The following is a 21,300-nucleotide window of genomic DNA, read 5'->3' as shown; positions in this document are numbered from 1 at the left end:
AATCATAGTCTTTAACCAAGTCCATCCAACGTCTCTGCCTCATGTTCAACTCTGCCTGAGTGAACAAATACTTGAGACTCTTGTGGTCGGTGAAGATCTCAAATTTCTCGCCATACAGATAATGACGCCAGATCTTCAAAGCAAACACAATCGCTGCCAACTCCAAATCATGAACCGGATAATTATCCTCGTGAAGCTTCAGCTGTCTAGAAGCGTATGCGATCACATGCCCATTCTGAGACAGGACACAACCTAACCCCTGAAGAGAAGCATTAGTGTACACCACATACCCTCCAGATCCTGACGGCAATGCCAACACCGGCGCAAAAGTCAACCATCGTCGAAGCTCACAAAAGTTCTCCTCGCACTCGGAGGACCACTCAAAATCCACACCCTTGCGGGTAAGCTGCATCAAAGGTCGAGCTAACTGAGAAAAATTCAGAATGAAACGACGATAATACCCTGCTAGACCCAGAAAACTACGGATCTCAGCAACTGTCGTCGGACGTGACCAATTAAGCACGGCCTCAATCTTGCTCGAATCGACAGAAATCCCTTCCCTGAATATGATATGGCCAAGAAAGACCACTCGATCCATCCAGAATTCGAACTTACTCAACTTGGCATACAACTGCTCGTCCCGAAGAGTCTGCAGTACCACCCGTAAGTGAGAAACATGCTCGTCCTCATTACGCGAAACACCAGAATGTCGTCAATGAAGACCATGACAAACTTATCCAAGTACTCCCTGAAGACACGGTTCATCAGATCCATAAATATAGCCGGCGCATTAGTCAAACCAAATGGCATCACTAGAAACTCGTAATGCCCATAGCGAGTACGGAATGTTGTCTTGGCTACGTCCTGATCTCGGACTCTCATCTGATGATACCCAGATCTCAAGTCAATCTTGGAGTAGACTGAAGTACCCTGCAACTTATCAAACAAGTCATCGATACGAGGCAAAGGATACTTATTCTTCACAGTAACTCGGTTCAACTGACGATAGTCAATGCACAGCCGCATCGACCCATCCTTCTTCTTCACGAAGAGAACAGGAGCTCCCCAAGGAGATACTAGGACAAATGTACCCCTTGTCCAAAAGATCCTGTAGCTGATTCTTCAACTCACGCATCTCTGACGGAGCCAGACGATATGGTGCTCAAGAAATAGGCGAAGTACCTGGCATCAACTCTATGCCAAACTCGACTTCCCTAACAGGAGGTAAACCCAGAATCTCATCTGGAAATACATCGGGAAATTCATTCACGACCGGAATGCTCTCTATCCCTACGCTTTCAGCGGACAAATCAACTGCATAGATGAGGTAACCTTCCCCGCCAGACTCTAGAGCTCGACAGGCTCTCAAAGCAGATACCAAAGGCATCGGGGGTCGCGCTCCCTCACCATAGAAAAACCAGCTATCACTCCCCTCCGGATGAAAGCGTACTAATCTCTGATAGCAGTCCACTGAAGCTCGATAGGTAGTCAACATATCTATTCCCAGAATGCAATCAAAGTCGTCCATCGCAAGAACCATGAGATTTGCAATCAGAATGTTACCCTCGAATTCTAAAGGGCAACCCATCACTAGACGCTTGGCCAAAGCAGACTGACCCGTCGGAGTAGAAACAGAAACTACTACGTCTAGTGCAATGTAAGGTAACTTATGCCTCTTAAAAAAACGTGCAGAAATGAAGGAATGAGATGCACCAGTGTCAATGAGTACAAGAGCAGGTAAACCATATAACAGAAATGTACCTGCGATGACCTTCTCATTCTCCTCCACGGCCTGGTCGTGCCTCAAGGCAAACACCTGGCCAGAAGCCCGCGACCTCAAGTGAGAACTCCCAGCAGGCTGTCCCTGCGACCTCTGCTGAACGGTGGCCTGAGAACCTAATCCAGAACCAGAACCGCCTCCCCCAGATAGTGGACAATCTCTCCGGAGATGACCCACCTCTCCACAACGGAAACAAGCTCCACAAGCTCTACGGCACTTGTCTGATGGATGGTTCTTCCCACAATGATCACACTTCTCCTTCTTCCCAAAATGGATAACACCAGAAGAACCATAGGAAGAAGAAGTAGATCCAGACTTCTTGAAAGACTGAGCACGGGGACCTTAAGAACTAGCAGGCCTAGACTGAGAGAAAGACCGGTTCCTCCGAATGCTGTCCTCTGCCTGATGACAACGGCTCACCAAACCCTCGTAGGACATGTCATCTCCAACCGCCACACGGTCATGAATCTCAGGGTTGAGACCCTGAAGGAACAGTTATACTTCATCTCCGAGCTGTCAGCAATCTCGGGGCAATAGGATAGAAGATCAAAGAACTTCTGCTGGTACTCATCAATAGACATGGCACCCTGTCGCAGACTCAGTAATTCACCTGCCTTTGCCTGACGGAGTGCAGGAGGAAAATACAGCTTTTGAAAAGCTATGCGGAACTCAGCCCAAGTAGCAACCCCTCTCGCCGTGACGAACGGTGCAGAAGTGAACCTCCACCACTTTCGGGCTCGCCCTTCCAGAAGATATCCCAGCGTCTCCATCTTCTGCTCCTCAGTGCAATGGAACGTCTGAAAAGTCGTCTCCATGTGGTTTAACAAGTTCTCCGCATCCTCCGGAGACTCACCTCCAACCAAGGGCTTAGGACCCATCGGAAGAAATCGGAGTACGCTAAAACGCTGATCATCATGGCGATGATGATGGCGCTCACGACGACGCTCTCGGTCATCGTCTCCCCAGCGTCCACCTACACTGCCATGGCTGCTCTGATCATCACGATCTGCCATCTACACAAATTACCTCACGGTTATCTTATGCAGAATCTAAATCCCAAGAAAACTATGCATGCTCTGATACCATAAATGTAGTGACCCTTACCCGGATCACCTACTAAACAGAACTTAGGCAGGAAATTAACTTAATTAAACAGATATCAGAATAAACTACGGAAACATTACAAATACTACAATCCCAAGGCAAGGAATTTGTAAAAATCCAATTAGATTATACAACCATATCGAAAAGCTGTATCAATCCGATAACAACAGAAATAAAAACCTAAGCAAAGCTCCAGCTGACCAACCGCTGCCTAGCCCCTCCTGGAACCACCTGCCTCGTCCAATCGCAAACCTGCCCCATGGAATAAAGTGTCCAGAAACACAAAGTACAAGACATGAGCATAAAACGCTCAGTACGAGAGTATGAGTATACATGCATGCAAAGTGAACTCCCTATAACTCGAGGTCAAAGATCAGATAACAGAGACAGACCGGGCCCTGGTATGTAGCACGCTGTGCCGTCGCTGCAGGAGGTGGCTCCCATACCAATATACCAGTGGATATGCCGGACCCAAATCGATGGAAGTCCATCCACTAACAGGATAGGGTACAACCCTACTAATATACATCTCGAAGGAGATAGCTCAATATGCAGATGAATGCAGCATAAATCAATGACATATAAATCATGCAGTCACATAATACATGCATACTCAGTCAGGATATCTCGAACAGTACTATCGTACCTAACACCGAATTCTGAACTAAGCTGGAAGAAGACAACCCCTAGCTGCCTTAGGTCCAAGTCCCGACCCGACCTGGTCTCAAGACTGACCCGACCTGACCTCTCCCTTCAAACCCGACCTGAACTGCTTCTGGTCAAGCCCGACCTGAAATGCTCCTGGTCAAGCCCCGAGCTACTCCTTCCCGAACTCCCGAGCTACTCTTTCCCGAGCTCCCGAGCTACTCTTTGATCCGATTAGAACTAAGAAGTGAGATGAAATGGTGTACAAATGACCGAACTCTCAACTCCTATTTATAGAGGGTGAGCTGGGACAGGTGTCAATCGAGTGCATGACACCTAGCAGGACACTAATCGTGTTTTAGCTCCAGCCACGTGTCCATTCCCGTCCTGAATACCTTGTGTTCATCCCATGACCGAACACTACCCTGGCCTTGCACATCACTTTCTTGAGCATCCTAAGCCCCGACCCGAGCCAAGCACAAACACATTCCCGAGCCCTAGCTCCAAGCCCGAGATCTAGCTCAATGCCCGAGCTCTTGTTCAATGCCCGAGCTATTGTTGAACAACCATGACCGACCCGAGCTACTCATGACCGACCCGAGCTACTCATGTCATGTGTTCTTGATCTTAACTTGTGCTCTTGTTAATAAAATATAATTAACCAATTAATCTAGTAAATTGGAACTGGGCTACTACAGTGATTCTATGTCACTGTTTGTGAAGAAGTTTGGAAAGTTCATGAGAAAAAATCAAGAAGGATCCTACAGATGAAACTTTCAAAAGAAAGATTCAAATAAGGAACGAAGAGTCTGCTTCAACTGTGTCAAGACAGGACACTTCATATCAAATTGTCCTAAACCGAAGAAGGATGAGAAAAGATCAGCAGAAAAGGGAAAGAAGAAGTTTGGAAGGAAGAAAAGTTCAAGAGATGCTAAACACACATCCAAAAAGAAGAATAAAGCACTTGTTGCTGAGGAGAGTAAAGCCAAATGGGCAGAAAACTGACAGCAAATCAGATGAATCAAACTAGTCTTCTAGCTCCAGTGATGATGAAGAAGAAGTAACATGCTTCATGGCTAATGATCATGAACAGACATCTACAAGTGAACAGGTATTTGACTTTGGCTCGGATGAATTCACCAGAGAAGATCTCATCACAGCACTTCATGAAATAACAAATTAGTATCACAAATTGTCCATAGCATTCGATGAATTCAAAGAAAAGCAAGAGGATCTGCAAGACACCTCAACTGAGCCCAACTGGGAGCAATCAATTGAGAAAATAAGTCTTGAAACAGAGATTGCTAAGCTCGAGACTGAGAATAAGCAACTTAAGATGGATTTCATGAATCTTACAATGGAAAATCAAAGGTTAAATGATTTGATAAGTTCATGGAATAAATCTTCAAGCATGCTGACAGAGATGCAAATTTTACAAAAACCCACAAATGACAAAAGTGGTCTAGGGTTTGGTAAAATTGAGAACATCGGTGAATCGAGTACTCTACCCAAACTAAATATGTGCAAAGGGAAGTTTATACACTTTGAACGAGCATGTATGGAAAATGAACATGGAGAAATCTATGATAAACATGTCCTAAAAAATTGGAAGTCAATTGAGCAAATGACTAGGAATAGCTTGGGTATTGGTTTCACTCCTGAGGAATTCAAGGTTGAAACTGCTAAAAGTCTTGATCGGACTAATGCGGTCCAACCAAATCCTATGAGAGAAAATCGAAAACAGTATCACAATTAGCGTCCGGTTATGAAGCGATATCGGCAACTCAACAATTTGGGAAAAGGAAAACAACATTTTGTGACACAAGCATATCACTTTCCACGATCTAGAGCACAAAATTTAGCACAAACTTATAGAAACACTGAAACTGGTAAACTGGTTAAAGTAATCCATATTTGGGTTCCTAAAGAATTAATCTTCCGTGGACCCAAATAGATATGGGTACCAAAATTATTCAAATATGTGACTGCAGGTAACAGGTGTTGAATAAAAAATGGATGAATCATGGTCTCTAGACAGTGGATATTCAAGATATATGACGGAAAATGCCAAAATGTTGTCTAAACTTACTAAATGCAATGGACCTACAATTACCTTTGGTGATAACTCACAGGTAGGACCGTGGGTAAGACTAAAATTATCCAAACATCATTATTAAGGTGTCTTACTAGTTGAGAATTTGAAATATAATTTGATAAGTATCAGCCAACTGTGTGATTATAAGCATTTAGTTGAATTCCAAAAACACTCATGCCTTGTCAAAGATGTTTCTGGTAATATTATCTTAAAAGGAAACAGGTGTGGAAACACATATAAAGTATGTTGGAATGATCAGTCTAGCAAACCAGTTTGCCTCGTAGCTTCCAATTATAAGCGCAACTGGTTATGGCACAAGAGATTGAATCTACTTAATTTCAAGGCTATTGTCAGTTTGAGTAAACTAAAATTAGTAACAGGACTGCCTAAAATCGAGTTTTCAAAAGACAAAGTTTGCCCAGCTTATCAGTTTGGAAAACAAGTTAGGTCATATTTTAAAAACAAGGGTTATAACTCTTCCACCCGATTCTTGGAACTGTTACATATGGACTTGTTTGGTCCTATACCAGTGACAAGTTTAGGGGCAATGAAGTATACTCTTGTCATCATTGATGACTACTCACATTTCATCTGGGTCATTTTCTTAAAATCTAAAGACCAAACTGCTACCCAACAGATCAAGATTTTCAAGACTTTTTAATGAAAAATCAAACAAGATTGACAGAATTAGGAGTGACAGGGGAACTGAATTTGTCAATCAAACTTTGTCTTCATTTTTAGAACATCATGGAATCAAACATGAATTCTCAACAGCTAGAACACCACAACAAAATGGTATTGCAGAAAGGAGAAATCGAACTCTAAAAGAAGCCGCAAGAATCATGTTAGCTGATTCTGGGGTGTCTCAAAGATTTTGGGCAGAAGTTTTGAACATTGTTTGCTATACTCAGCACAGATCGATGATATGTAAGAAATTTTTGAAAACACCATATGAGATCTGGAATGGTAAACATCCTAATGTATCCTACTACAACTGCATTTGATGCAAAGTCGGATGAGGGCATATTTATTGGATATTCTTCTATTAGTAAAGCTTATAGAGTCTTTAACAAAATAACATTGAATGTTGAAGGATCTGTTCACATCATTTTTAATGAAACAATGTCCATAGAAACTACAACTAATGTCAATAAACTCTTAAATAGATTCCAGGAGATAAAGCTGGAGGATGATAGTGAAGATGACTCATCTATGATCATAAGGTCTCTTCAAACTCCAGAACCCAAATTGATATATCCAGCAGTAGAGAATATCCTAGTTGAAAGCAGTTGAAGATCAACAAACTCAACCAGTTGAGAGAGATGAAAGTTATCAGCAAGGTACTCAAGTAGATCAATCTCACAATGGTGATACAGTGGATGATCAAGGAGACATAAATGACCAAGCTCAAAGAGAAACACTGAACCCTGAAGGACAGCTTGGACCCAATCTTAAATGGTCAAAGAAACATCCACCAAATCTAGTGATAGGAAATCCAATTGCACCACTGAAAACAAGAGTACAAATGATCAAAGAGTTTCTTTATGCAGCTTTTATATCGTAAACAGAGCCAAATAAAATTGATGATGCACTGACTGAAAGTTGCTGGATAGAGGTCATGCAAGAAAAACTAAATCAGTTTATCAAAAACTCGGTCTCGGATCTTGTTCCAAGACCATATCATCATATAGTTATAGGAACTCGATGGGTATTCATAAATAAGCTAAATGAATATTGAACAGTTATCAGGAACAAAGCAAGACTAGTTTCCCAAGGATATAGGAAAGATGAAGGAATTGACTACGATAAAACTTATGCACTAGTAGCTAGACTGAAAGCAATAAGAATGTTCCTTGCCTATGCATCTTTCAAAAATTTCAAAGTATATCAAATAGATGTTAAAAGTGCCTTTCTAAATGGAAATCTTCAAGAAGAAGTCTTCATTGAACAACCTCCAGGATTTGTAAATCATCAATTTTCAGACTATGTCTACCATCTAAATAAAGTTTTATATGGTCTGAAACAGGCTCCTAGAGCCTGGTATGATACCTTAACCAAATTTTTTATTGAACATGACTTCACTATAGGCACAGTTGATAAAACTTTGTTCAAATTTACAAAAGATGATCACACACTCCTTGTTCAAATTTATATTGATGATATTATTTTTGGGTCAACTAACCCCAAACTATGCAAGAGATTTTCTAAGTTAATGCAGGAAATGTTTGAAATGATCATGATGCGTGAACTGAACTTCTTTATTGGTTTACAAGTTCGACAATTGGAGAATGGGATCTTTATAAGTCAAACCAAATACACCAAGGAACTTATCAAAAAGTTCGGGATGGAAAATTGCACAGCTTCCACTACTCCCATGAGCTCATTCATTAGGCTTGATATAGATGAAAGGGGAATTTCAGTTGAGGCAACCATGCATCGAGATCTAATAGAGTCACTTCTTTACCTAACTGCCAATAGACCTGATATTATATTTTTGTTTGTCTTTGTGCTAGGTTTCAATCAGATCCAAAGCAATCCCATTATATAGCTGTCAAGCGGATACTGAAGTATATTAAGGGAACTCAAAATATTGGGTTATGGTATGCTAAGGATAAATATTTTAATTTAGTGGGATATTCAGATGCAGATAATGCAGGGTGAAAACGGACAGAAAAAGCACAAGAGGATCATGTCAATTCTTGGGGGATAGATAGATTTATTGGTATAGCAAAAAGCAAATGTCCATTGCAACCTCTACAACAGAAAAAAAGTATCTACCTGCAGGAAGTTGTTATGCTCAACTGCTCTGGCTGCAACAATAGTTGAGAGATTATGGGATGTATTTATACTTCACTGAGGCGATTACTATCCCATGGAATTGTCTTAATTTCCTTTTGTGTCATGGTGTTTCTATTTTTTGTCATTTGTCTTGCTCGAGGGCAAGCAAGAGGTAAGTATGGGAGAATTGATAGAAGTGCTTTCATGCATTATTTTGTGTTAGTTTGTGATTCATTTTGCATGCATTCATGTTGTGTTTGAGTTAATTAAGTTTAATTTTATTCTTGTTTATGCACATTGTCTTCATTCCACTTTTTTTGGTCTATTTGTAGGAATTAATGAATAAAATAGGATTTTTGGCAGAAGAGATCGCGCTCGAGCGGGTACTTTTTATCGCTCGAGCACGAGAAGAATTATTTTGATGTTTGGGGCAGAAGTGGACACGCTCGAGCGGAAACTTCTTGCGCTCGAGCGCATCTCGTGATGCGCGCTCGAGCTGGTGATTGTTGCGCTCGAGCGCATTTGGGGGCCAAGAAATTTATAATTTTTGGAGTCTTTTAAAAAAGAAACAAAGGCCATGATTCTTGGAGGTATAAAAACATGTTTTTCATCAGAATTTCGTAGAACCGGTCAAATTTTTTAAGACGACGGCTAGGTCTTGGGGATCGAGGACTGTGAAGAATGCTCCATCTTCTCTCCGTTATTTTTCTTTTTATGATTTAAAATACTTTTTTGAATTAAGTTCTCGTTTATTGAGTAGTTTCTTTTCATCCAAGACCACAAGATTGGGTCGAAACTAATTTATGTTTGAGACGTGGTTGCATATTTGATATATTTTTGAATAGTTTCAGTTATTGATTGATGTTAGTTTAATATTTCTTGTGAATAGTCTGATCATCTAGTCACATGTTTGTTGATTAATCATGAATCGAAAGATGATTGATTAAATATAGCTTCAAAGATATCAATCAACATATGGTTAAACCAATTAAAAATAGTATTCGGTTTTAGTATGCGGTTTTAGGTGAAAACTGAATTTTCATAAATCTTGAATGTGTTTAAGTTTGATTAGAATCAATTAAAAATAATTAATCCATCCAACTTGAATATATTTAGCAATTCTAGAAATAGATTGTTGAATAATATAGGAAAATTCACTGTGATTGAAATAAACATGATTTTCAGTTTGTGTCACATGCATGCATAAATTAGTTTGATATCTTTGTGTGTCTTGGTTGTATATTTTAATTGAATTTATAATCCAAAGTTCTAGTTGTGTTTGTTTGCAATTTATTTATTGTCAGTTTAATCGAACAAATCAAAAAAAATTTATTATTTTTTCTAGATTAAGTAAAATAATTAAATCTTGAGAATTGACTACAGTCTCTGTGAGATCAATACTTGGACTCATTGTCCATTTACTATTACTTGACCTAGTGCATTTGCTAGTCATAACCGAAATCATGGGTCATAACACTTGAAAGAGTTTTTCGTCTTCACATGAATAAGCAATGGTATAATTTTGAGTAGGTATTGTCTCTTGGTGTTGTCAACACCTAAGACAACATGCAACGGAATAAAAATGTGAATAAAAACCAAACATTAAACAAATACTCAGATGTAGTCATGCACAAATAACCAGTACTTGTGCGGTTTCTCAGGACAAAATAATCACTAGAAAAATATTCAGTTTACAAAAATCAATATAAGTGATTGTCTATGAAAAATTATATTTATCATAAAGTGAGAAAATAATTAACACTCTAAAAAAATAACATTAAAACAATAAACTCAATAGAGTGTTAATCCTGAGTGCCAAAATTTGAGAAACAAACATGATGATATGATAAAAATCATATCATATCTTTATTTATATTTTAGAGATATATTAGAATATTGCATTGATATGCATGGATTTAGTATTCTAGTTGTCTTATACATTAAAAATTTTATATGGACTAGGACCCTCTTTCTATAAATAAGAGGTCTCTAACCCTTATTATGGTATTTTTTCTACACTTTTTCTGCATGTCTTACATATGTTTTCTACACGTTTTTATACGCCTTCTACACGCTCTTATACCTTTCTACATGTTTTTAATATGTCTCTTATATATATCTTTTACACGCTCTTACATCTCATATATGTATTTTTTATCACTTGAAAATTTCATATCTTTTCTATCGAATCCTATACTCACTTGAGCGTCGGAGTGGCTTCGCCTTCAGGCGATCCATCTCATATGTTTTCTTTAATACACAGAAATATTTGAGATCATTCGGCTCGGTTTATTGAAAAAATTGGTTTGTTGATTATCGGTTCAAGTTAATTTATTTGATGTGAAATTTTTGAACGTATCAAAACGAAAGTCTTCAATCAACACTTTTGCAAGTGTTGTCTTCGGATGTTCTCAACAAGCCACGGCAACACAGAAAATACGGCAGCGATCGGCCAGAAATTTACTTCAAAAAATCTAGATGGTCTTCGATCTTCAAGCTCTCGGTTTCTGCAGTAAACATCTATCTCTCTTGTATGTGCATTTTGACCGAACCGAACCGATCGTTCGAAATACGAACCAAAAACTGAACCAAATTTAATGATTCTATTCGTTTAAAAATCGAAAAAATTTCGGTTTTTCGGTTCGGTTTTCAATTTTAACCGAAATTCAATTTTAAAATTTTTTGTTATTTTTTACATTTATTATTATTTATTTTTTTAATAAAAAATAAAAATGATTTAAAAAATGCAAAAAATGATTTAAAAATAAAAAAAATGATTGTAGGTTCGGTTCGATTAACAGGATAAAAAACCGAACCGAACTGAACCAAAAAATCGAAAATCCGAAAAACCAAAAACTGAAAATCGAACCGAATTTTCGGTTCAAACCGAATTTTTGATTTTGGTTCGGGCGGTTAACCGATCCGTGAACATCCTTATGTAACGACATTATGGATCATGAGATGAAATTATGTTAACTAAAAAAAGAGACAAATATGAGATCAGTAAATAATAGCTCATCTCACTCTCATCGACCAAATGATACCTAAGTGTATTTTAATCCATATGAGTTTTGCATTTTTCTCATACACAAGTGTTTCCATCATTTTTTGTGTACTAGTGACTGACTTAGAGGTGAATAAATTAACTTATACAAGGAGCCGATAGAAGAAGAATTCAACTTTTATGAAGATTGTGAAGAAGTGGTGACAAGTAAGTCAAAATTTAACTTGTTAAGTATTTTTTTTATAAATACATTGAATTTTTTCTATCATTATTTATTAATCATATCAATCAGACGATAAATTAACTTTTACAAAATGAGGACATTTTTAACAAAAGGGTATCTATTTATTTTAGTCATTGATGTTCTTGAAGAGGAATGCGGCTCACTAAGTTGGAGTTGGGCAAGTTGATGCTTGATATATATTTTTGGTTTTATGTAATGGTTGCATTTCTATATACTCCTTGGTTGGGTAAACATTTCTTTAGTTTTATACTTGTAAATTTTAATATTGTTATAGATTATGATTATATGGTATTTGTTGTTTGTAGGTATCATCATGCGCAAGGAAAAGACATCCTCCTCAAACCTCAAGTGTAAGCTCCAAATGCTTCATGGTGAAAGAATACTTTGTTCATGAGGTGGTTTATAATCATTGATGATGCAATGACTTGTCATGTTAATTTTTATTTTGGATTTTCTTGGATTAATCAAAAAATTATTTTAATTTATTTGTAATATACTAAGAAGTTATATTAGTTTTTAATGCTCATATACCAAGAAGTTGTTTTAATTTACATGTAATTAATGTAGCAAGAAATTGTTTGAGATCTACATAGATTAAATATATATATATATATATTGAGATATCCTCTCCCTAACCGACGGGATCTCAAACATTCGAGTCTTCGACAGTTGTCGGGTACGGGATCGAAAGAAAAAAATCTCAATTATCGGGACAATGATAGGATATGAGAGTTACGGAACGGGTCCCGACTCGATCACACCTCTAAACGCAATAACCTGCAAACTACACTAGCCAGTTAAACCGCACTGAGCAAGCCTTGTGCGACATGCTCTCCGAGAAGGTGTTGGTAGGAGAAATCAAACTCCTGATCAATTTTCAAGAGCTTAACTACTCCATCAATTAGACGGTCCATTAGAGGCGAACCATGACTTTTATTTCTCTCACGTACACAACGCATGTACAAAGATCATTTCGAACCATGAATTTTATTTCTCACACACAAGTGTATATATTATTAAAGGTTGATGCATGAATAGTCACCACTTTTGGTACGTCATGTCATACTGATTTTTTTCTTCAAGATACTCTTATCCAGTAACTATGATGATTTTTTTAATTAATAAAATAAAAAGTAATAAAATAATGATTAAAGATAACATTAAATAGAAACTACTCTAATCTTATTATATTTCATATAAAAAAATTATTATCTACAAATATACAATTATACTATAGATAAACTAATAAGTAGGTATCTTGTGAGACGTTCTTACGGATCTTTATATGTCTCATATTTTACGATAAAAAGTAATATTTTTGATATAAAAAGTAATAATTTTTTTATGGGCAATTCAAATAAGAAATCTAGAGAGAAAAACAAAATAGATTTGTGAGGGCATTTCACATAAGTTTTTGTGACATTTAATTTATGTAGACACATTGTATATATATGTTTACTAATTTTTTACTAATATTAAAATTTGATGGAATTGTGAGAAGCCATAAAATATGGGGAGGAAAACAATAAATTTAGAAAATTCAGGGAAAAGTTTATGTAGTGAAGGTTCCAAAATAGACCGCGTGGACTTAAAAATCATCGACGAATCAACTGAGGGAATCATGGGAGACGATGGGGTGAAGAATGAAGCAATGGAGATTCTTGGATTGTTTCAGGTTCTCCCGCGTCTCGTTGTTTTCGATCTAGATTATACCCTCTGGCCTTTCTACTGGTAAATTTTTCGCCTTTTTCGCCATTTTATTTTTATGAATTTTCTGCTGATGCTTTTTATTTGTGTCGATTGAGAGTTTCTCCTCTTGGAATTTGTGAAATTCGTCCGTATTAATGTTTTTTTTTGGGGGCTCAATTTGCAAAAAAAAATGTTGGAAATTCCCGCGGTTGTTTCTTAATTGCTTGGGATGATGAAGATCGAATGTGCTACAGATATGTATGTGGCTTTATTCTCTTTTTTGTTGACGACTCCAACTTACCTCTGAAACTAAATGAGTTGAACTTGTTAATGGAATTATTTCCTTTTGAATTGAAATCAATTTCGAAAAGATTCTGGCTTGAGAAATGATGCCCATTGTTACTCTTTTGGTTAATGGTTGTGTTTATACCCCTTGTACGGTACCCATCCTCGAAGGATTCGAGAGTTTAGTTCCACTACTGCAGCATGCCAGTGCTTGAATATGTTAAAACTGTTAAAGAATCAGTTAGAACTGGATTTGAACTGCGTTTTTTGGCATTTTGTTTCAGCGTCGACGTAACCGTTTGACTTCAATAGTTTAATTTGATTTGTTGACACTCATGGTGTCAGGGTATGTTAATTAGCAAACAGATGGATAACTAGATTGCATTTTTCAATTATTCTGATCAATTACTTTTCTTGGTGGATGTGACTGTTGTATGTGCTTTAATTGTCGTATCCTGCATTGCAGGCTTGCCTTTGAGAGTTTCTTGAGAACATTGGTATGCTAATGTAATATGTTGATTTGTTTCAGTGAATGTCGTTCTAAACGTGAGATGCCATCATTGTATCCTCATGCCAAAGGCATATTGTATGCTCTTGAGGAGAAAGGCGTTGATATTGCTATTGCCTCAAGGTCACCTACTCCTGATATAGCGAACACTTTTCTTGAGAAATTAGGGGTAAAATCAAAGTTTGTTTCTCAGGTGAGCTGGATATTTTGTTTTGTTTTTGCTTTGAGTGAGTGTACCAAGATTTTTATGTCTATATCATCCCATGATTTTTTTTCTTTTATAATAAGTACCTTGAAAAGAGAATATGCTCCAGTATAAGAGGCTTATGCAGAGAATCATGACATTGTCAAACAATATTAAGACAACATGACCCATGGCTTTGTTTTTGTATGCTTGGAGATACCTCTGACTTTTCTATACCCCAATCAAACCTAGAATAATATTTGGTTGATGTTTTTTTCCTTTTTGAAGAAAATATTTGGTTCGTTTCAGCAAACAAAAATGTGGGGAGTATGACCATTAAGATGCAAGATATAAGCTAAAAGATGTCCATTTTTAAGTTAATCTCTTAACTTGTCTTGGAAACAATGTAAATTTCACATTGCCGTCAAATGGGGATTTGATGTAAAAATGTGATAGTTGAGTTACTTGCCAATCCTAGTATGCATTCAATAAATTTTTGGCACTTGTAGTGTTCGAGATGTACCATACATTGCTAAATGAAAACTTTTTGCATATTAGCAAGGAGACATGTACTGAATATTTCTAAATTTCCAGGAGATATTTTCCAGCTGGACCCACAAAACCGACCACTTTCAGAAAATACATCGAAAGACGGGTGTTCCATATAAGGAAATGCTCTTTTTTGATGATGAGGATCGCAACATAGATACGGTGAGATCTCTTCTCCAGTGATGTTATTTATTCTATAGCTTACAAGAACCGATTCTGGAAAATTGCAAGAAAAACACTATACTTGGCTGTTAATCACAGTTTCTCTCTGTGACTCTCCTCATGCATAGATTTCTAAAATGGGTGTTACAAGCATCTTGGTGGGCAATGGTGTGAATCTAGGAGCTTTTAGACAGGGGCTCTCCGACTTTTCTCAAAGCAAGGTGTCATTGGAGAAGAACAAGCAAAGGTGGCGTAATTTTTCGCAGAAATCAACTTCATCAGAAACGAAAGGTCACTCGTAATTTGTCCATCCTATTGAAAGTATGTCAACTCAAGATCATTGTGGATTTGAATTCAAATATTCTCTTTGGTGACACATTATTAAAATAATAATAATAATAATAATAAACCCAGTTTTCCTTTGGCTGGTGGATGTCTGAATTATATGTGTCCCCCTTGTATGTTTGTGAAGCCAAGACCATACTGGAATTTAGGAAGAGATTTATAGGTGTCTGATCTTTAATAAGAGTGCGCTTTTAAAAACTTAACATCTCTCTCCCAATGAACTTTTCTCAATTTTTTAGGTGATTATATCTTATAAAAACTACTTTTGAATCTCTAGATATAAACTTTCAAAAATTATCCCACTCAATAAAATAAATAAATTGATACAAATGGATAATTTTGTAAATTGGCAAAAAATAAAAAAAATTATTGAAAAACCAAAACGAAATTTTTGGGTTACTATGTTTGCCATTAAAAACGTGAGCTTACGCACGAGTCTGACAATTGCTACCCTTGTGAGTTGTGAGGCAGATACCTTATAATTTTTCACGTAGATCCTATATTTTCATTCAACTGTAATAAACAAAGGTAATGAATTTCTCCTTGATACTATTAATTCTCAGTTCGATCTAATTTGATAATGCAAATATGTCAATTTGTTCGTTCATTTCTCAAATCACATCCTGATTTATAAAATTTTAATTTTAATTTTGTTAGACCGACATATTTAAAGAGATTTTAATTACAATAAAAATCTCTATAAATCAAATACATTGATAACATCTATAAAACAATAATTTTTCTCGATCTCGACTAGACCAATATGTTAAATTAATTAATAAAATAATAATTTTTGGAATATATAGTTTCTTCGATAATATAAATTAATAATTATCTTATTTATAAACATAACCAGAATATATTAATAAAATATGATTATATTATTGTTATGTTTTTTCTTGAAATTTAAATTTACTTATTGTTATGTTTCTTGAAATTTAAATTTACTTAAATGGCATGTCTATCTAGCTTTTATCAATCGGTTATTACATGAATTGAACACACGTTATAAAATAAAACTTATTCAATCAGCCAGTAAGTTTTATTCGATCGGTCTATACGATAATTTTTTTATTTAAAAACTTGTCAAACACCAAAATCTAATTTCAATCCAAATCCAAATCCAAATCCAAATCCAAATCCAAATTTAATTCTAATTCCAATTCCAATTCCAATTCCAATTCCAATTCCAATTCCAATTCCAATTCCAATTTCAATTTCAATTTCAATTTCAAATTAATCCACACACCCTGTATATATATCAAATGTTGTTTATCTGACCCGATATCCAACACGACATGTGTGGCGAGATTAAAGCACATTTTACACTTATTAAGAAAATCTAACTAAAAATAATTCCCTAAAATAAATAAGAACAGCACACAGTATTTCAAAATGGGAGAAAAAAACTTCTTGTCTTTCATTTTTGTCGAGATAAAAATTTAGTGCTGGTAATAATACTTAATATAAACAAATTTACAATATGACCCCTTCTAGGTGCTTATAGACCTTTCTAACACAGGTATACCAATAGAGTCAACCAAAACAATTAATGATAGTGGACAAAAGTGATAGATTTCAACCTACCATATGGATATTACCTGACGATAGATATAATGTCCAATGATTTGTCACGTCAACAATATATTACGCATATATGTAAATATATGAATCATTAGATGCATAATTTGGATATTACTCTTAAGATTTCAAGAGAAACTCAATAAATTATTTTTGCTGCGTTTCACTCCAAGAAAATACAAAAACAAACATATTGCAAAAATACAACTGGAATTGTTTCTGAACAGAGATAACCACACGAATACAACTGGAATCGTTTCTGGACAGAGATAACCACAAACCAAACAAAGCTAAAATTTCAACAAACTACACAACATAATGCAATCTGGGATCCAAGTACACAACAACTCCTGACAAACGAATCCTATCTCGTTTTTCATGCTTGATCTTGAATTAATAACGCCTCGAGCTCTTCTCTACGACGCTGGAGGTTCTGTCATTGTCATTATATTGCATCATATTTATTATGTGATTCTTTAAACATGGAACAGATACAACAAAATCCAATCCAAGAAGCATAGAAAAAACAAATATCATCAAACATTTCAAAGCAATTAACACTGAATTCGAACAACTACAGAACCCTTGTTTCTTTTTAAAACTTGGATCCCGATAACAGTTAAATGCTGAAAGAGATGACTGAATAATGAAAATATTATGTACCAATCTTATCGTTCAAGCAAGTATCTTAACAAATAAAATTTCATTATTTCAGTAAGGCAACTCAAGGGATTACCTCGAGATCCTTTATCGCTTGGTCTCGTGACACGTGCCTTTTTTTGTGAGAGCGTTTGAGCATACCCAGGCAAAATATCCCCTAAAACACAAAACGTATTTATGTAAGAAGTCAATTGTGCCCTGAATTGATTATGCATTCGCAACTGATGCAATCAGCCTAATACCATATGAAATAGTGGGTACATGATTTCTTGAACTTACGGATATAATATAGATAACACCACATCCAAGGAGCAAGTAGGCTGCTATGCTCTGGAGAAGAAAAAGTTCTTGATGGTTCCGTAAATGCTCAGGGTACGCTCTGGTCATTACTGCAACACTGGAATTGCCGACATAAAAGAATTATGATTAGTGACAGTATAGGTGTAACGATGCTGTTATTTATACTTACAGGGTCTCTAAACGAATAAACAGATGCAGTAATATTTCATTTGAGACTTTATCCAGTATATGCAGCAACAGCAATCTAGCAGCAAACATTATATTATATATCTATAAGTGTTTATAGTGGAAGACCACCTTAGCAATCTCTAGGCCTTTTCCTAAAATATTCCCGGTTCTTATCAACTCACCTTTTTTATTTTCCAATTCCTAGTTACTTAAATTTATTTCCATTGTTAAAATATTAGAATATCCCACACAAAGCTGTGTGTAGACTATTATTATGCGTGCGTGACTTCTTGCTATTTGTGTGTTATAAAACAAGAAATAGTGTTGGCTAATTGTGCACCAATACACATTTAATCTAGTAAGCTATGATATTTACGTATCTATATTGAGCAAGATGATAATCTATTGATGTCTTGCAGAGTCAGTTACATTTGGACGTCAAGGGATAGGGCGGTTTTCAAAAGCACTGCCACTGGTATAAAATTCACTCTTCTAAAAAATTAAGATTCATGTTTTCATAAATATGCATGCATAATTTTCCCAGGACACTTTTCAAAAGCACTGTCACTAATATGGATTTGCTCTTTGCAAAAATTAAGATTCATGTTTTCAGAAATACGTATGCATTATTTCCCCAGGACACTTTTTAGGGGATATAGTTGTTTTGACTGTTATGTGGTGTATTTGTCTGGTTATGCCTAGAGTACATGTATAACCTTTTACTTCATAATATTTTTTTAATTTTACCAATCCAAAAAAAGATGATAATCCACATACAATAAACATAGCTAACTATCAGCAGTGATACACATCCTAACAGCAAATAACGATCGATAATCACTCGATTCGTAATCACAAGATATAGACTTACAAGATCTGCAGCATTCCTCTGCCAACCCAATACTGAAGAACCTGCAACAATATGATGAATACTTAATATATTTACCCACTATGCAACAATATGATGAATACTTAACATATTTACCCACTCATCGCATTATATAGACATCAATCTCACAAAATAACATTCAAATCTTTAAACATGGTAAGACTATGGCCAAGACAAAGGCCTTGCAGAGACAGAATTCAAATATTTAATCCCACCCAACAGATTAATCTTTGATTTATCAAGTATCTCAGAAGCATCTGGATTCCCATCTCAAAAATGAAATATTTCCATCACCAATGACCTATTTGAAGCAAATGAAATTTATTTTCATGGTTTTGAAGCTGAATAGAACCACTGGGGCCAAATCTTCTAAAACAGCAACCTCCACCCCCTCGAACTTGTGGATGGATTCGTCCAAAGTATGGGACCATCTTTAAATTTTTTTTTGGGCTAGGTTTATCGAAAAGCAATATACACCGGTGACAAAAACATAGGCTTAGGGAAGCTGTTTAGAATTTTTTAGATCATAATTAGTTTTTTTTTTAAGAAAAATTTACATCATCCATGGACAGTACACTAATTCACTGGAAGCAGATCAAAAGCTGAACTGGGAGTCTGGGACACCAGCACTCCACCAGTAATAGGTGTAATTGCAGGGCTACCCTTTTCTCAAAATGCTTACATAGTTTCATTCCTGGATTTATGCTCAAATTTCTTGAACTATCTTATAATATTAATATTTACACTAGGGGTTAGATTCCAGATTTTTTTACAGCCCTGTCTCTAGGTTAAAAAAACAGAGTGAATAAAGAAGAGCAAACGAATCAAACCTTGGAGAAGTTTAGAAAGCGTTCCCACTCCGTCTCCGCGATAACCACAAATATAGCTATAATCACCGCGTAACACCGGAAAATCCCATCAAATATCTGAACCCAAAAAAAAAGAAAACAAAAAATTAAAAACAAGCTTGCCCAAAAATCAGTAAAAAGAAAAAGAAGAAAATCCATGAAAAAAAAAAACTCACGTCGTTTCCGTTCCTGAAAGATTGAACGGCGGAGATGACGTTAATCGCAATGCAGAAAATAGCAGCCAGCGCAGTAATGACCCCGAAGCCCCGACAGGTAATCAAGAAAAAGTCGGGCCTCCTAGACCCCGAGCTGCCGGACGAATGTTGGCGGGTCTGGGCAGAGCCATTGTTGCCATTACCCTGTAGCGAACTCTCTCCGTCCATGGCGGTAAACACTGCTATTGATTTAGAACGATCGGCGGCGGGGAGGAATTTCGTGCAATTCTCGAGCAGATTCGTTGGTTGGGAAACTGACAATCAGCGAGAGATAACCAACTGTATGCAGATTTATTGTAAATATATAAAAAAAGAGAAAGACAACCACTTTACTTGCACCAGCTGGTCAAGAAATTGGGGTTCCAAGGCATTCTTTTGCTGATGAATTCGTAGACGCCGCCGCGTGTCTCTATGAATATAATGACGGGTCCTACACTTTTTCGGCACCGTTCGATCGATAGATGATACCATACACAAAAATTACATAATATAAAGACGATAAATTAATATATCAAAGTAGTGTTTGGAAGCCTTTAAGGGGTGTTCAAATTGGTATAGTAGATAAACTATTGGTCATTCGATTTCTTTGCCAAAATTTTTTTGGACTAGCTTGTCACACAAAGCCTAATATAATTTATTTGATTAGCGTAATTTACAGGGACCGAGCTAACTTGTCCCATTCTCCATGGTCGTTTGCTGATGCTGCGCTGTTCATGATGGTGACTAGGACCATTAGCCTCGATTTTTTTATATGAATCATCTTATCCACAATGCTGAGCAAACAAAAATAATGCATTGAAATTTCGAGAAATTCTATAGCATTTTATCAAAGATCCAATTTATATTTAATTAGTTGGTGTGATGTTATGAATTTCAAAATCATATAAGACAGGCTTCGAACTTAGTCTTTGTGCTTATCATCTGTGTATCATAACTTTTCGAAAGACAATTTTATAGATTTTTACGGATATTTAATTTATATTCACAATAAAAATTAATATTTTTGATATAAAATTAATATTTTTGACATGAATAACTCATATAAGATATTTATTTCACAAAATTTATCCGTGAAACAGTAGTTTTTGTGTTTCACTCTTCTCTTGAAAAGTGTTCTTCTCTTGAAAAGTGTTGAATGAATTATAGCATCCCGAAATTGGGAGGAAAATGTTGAATTCAAGCATCCCGAAATTGGGAGGAAATCTTCTGTGATATTTTTTTAACAACAATCTATATATCGTCAATACAAATTTAAGTATGAATTCTA

The 21,300-nt window shown here is 36.2% G+C and overlaps 2 protein-coding genes and 1 long non-coding RNA gene across 4 annotated transcripts in view; 2 read left to right on the top strand and 1 right to left on the bottom strand.

Moving 5' to 3' along the window:
- LOC140859799 (uncharacterized) overlaps positions 1 to 21,300 on the top strand; it is a 94,394-nt gene that overhangs the window by 13,377 nt on the left and 59,717 nt on the right. The window lies entirely within an intron of this gene.
- LOC140865969 (uncharacterized) lies at positions 13,222 to 15,471 on the top strand. The gene is made up of 4 exons (XM_073270819.1): positions 13,222 to 13,381; positions 14,154 to 14,325; positions 14,911 to 15,027; positions 15,156 to 15,471. Exons 1-4 carry the CDS (start codon positions 13,272 to 13,274, stop codon positions 15,327 to 15,329), a joined length of 573 nt encoding a protein of 190 aa, XP_073126920.1. The 5' UTR covers positions 13,222 to 13,271; the 3' UTR covers positions 15,330 to 15,471.
- Positions 17,145 to 20,410, bottom strand: LOC140866556 (uncharacterized). The gene is made up of 6 exons (XM_073271572.1): positions 19,995 to 20,410; positions 19,801 to 19,896; positions 18,953 to 18,993; positions 17,893 to 18,010; positions 17,690 to 17,770; positions 17,145 to 17,386 (listed from the first exon to the last, which is right to left on the bottom strand). The coding sequence occupies exons 1-6, from the start codon at positions 20,199 to 20,201 to the stop codon at positions 17,330 to 17,332; spliced, it is 600 nt and encodes a 199-aa protein (XP_073127673.1). The 5' UTR covers positions 20,202 to 20,410; the 3' UTR covers positions 17,145 to 17,329.

This window comes from Henckelia pumila, chromosome 4, assembly GCF_033568475.1.
Source record: "Henckelia pumila isolate YLH828 chromosome 4, ASM3356847v2, whole genome shotgun sequence".
Classification (NCBI taxonomy): Eukaryota; Viridiplantae; Streptophyta; class Magnoliopsida; order Lamiales; family Gesneriaceae; genus Henckelia; species Henckelia pumila.
Note: the sequence above shows the minus strand (reverse complement) of the source record. Positions and strands in the feature narration are given on the sequence as shown.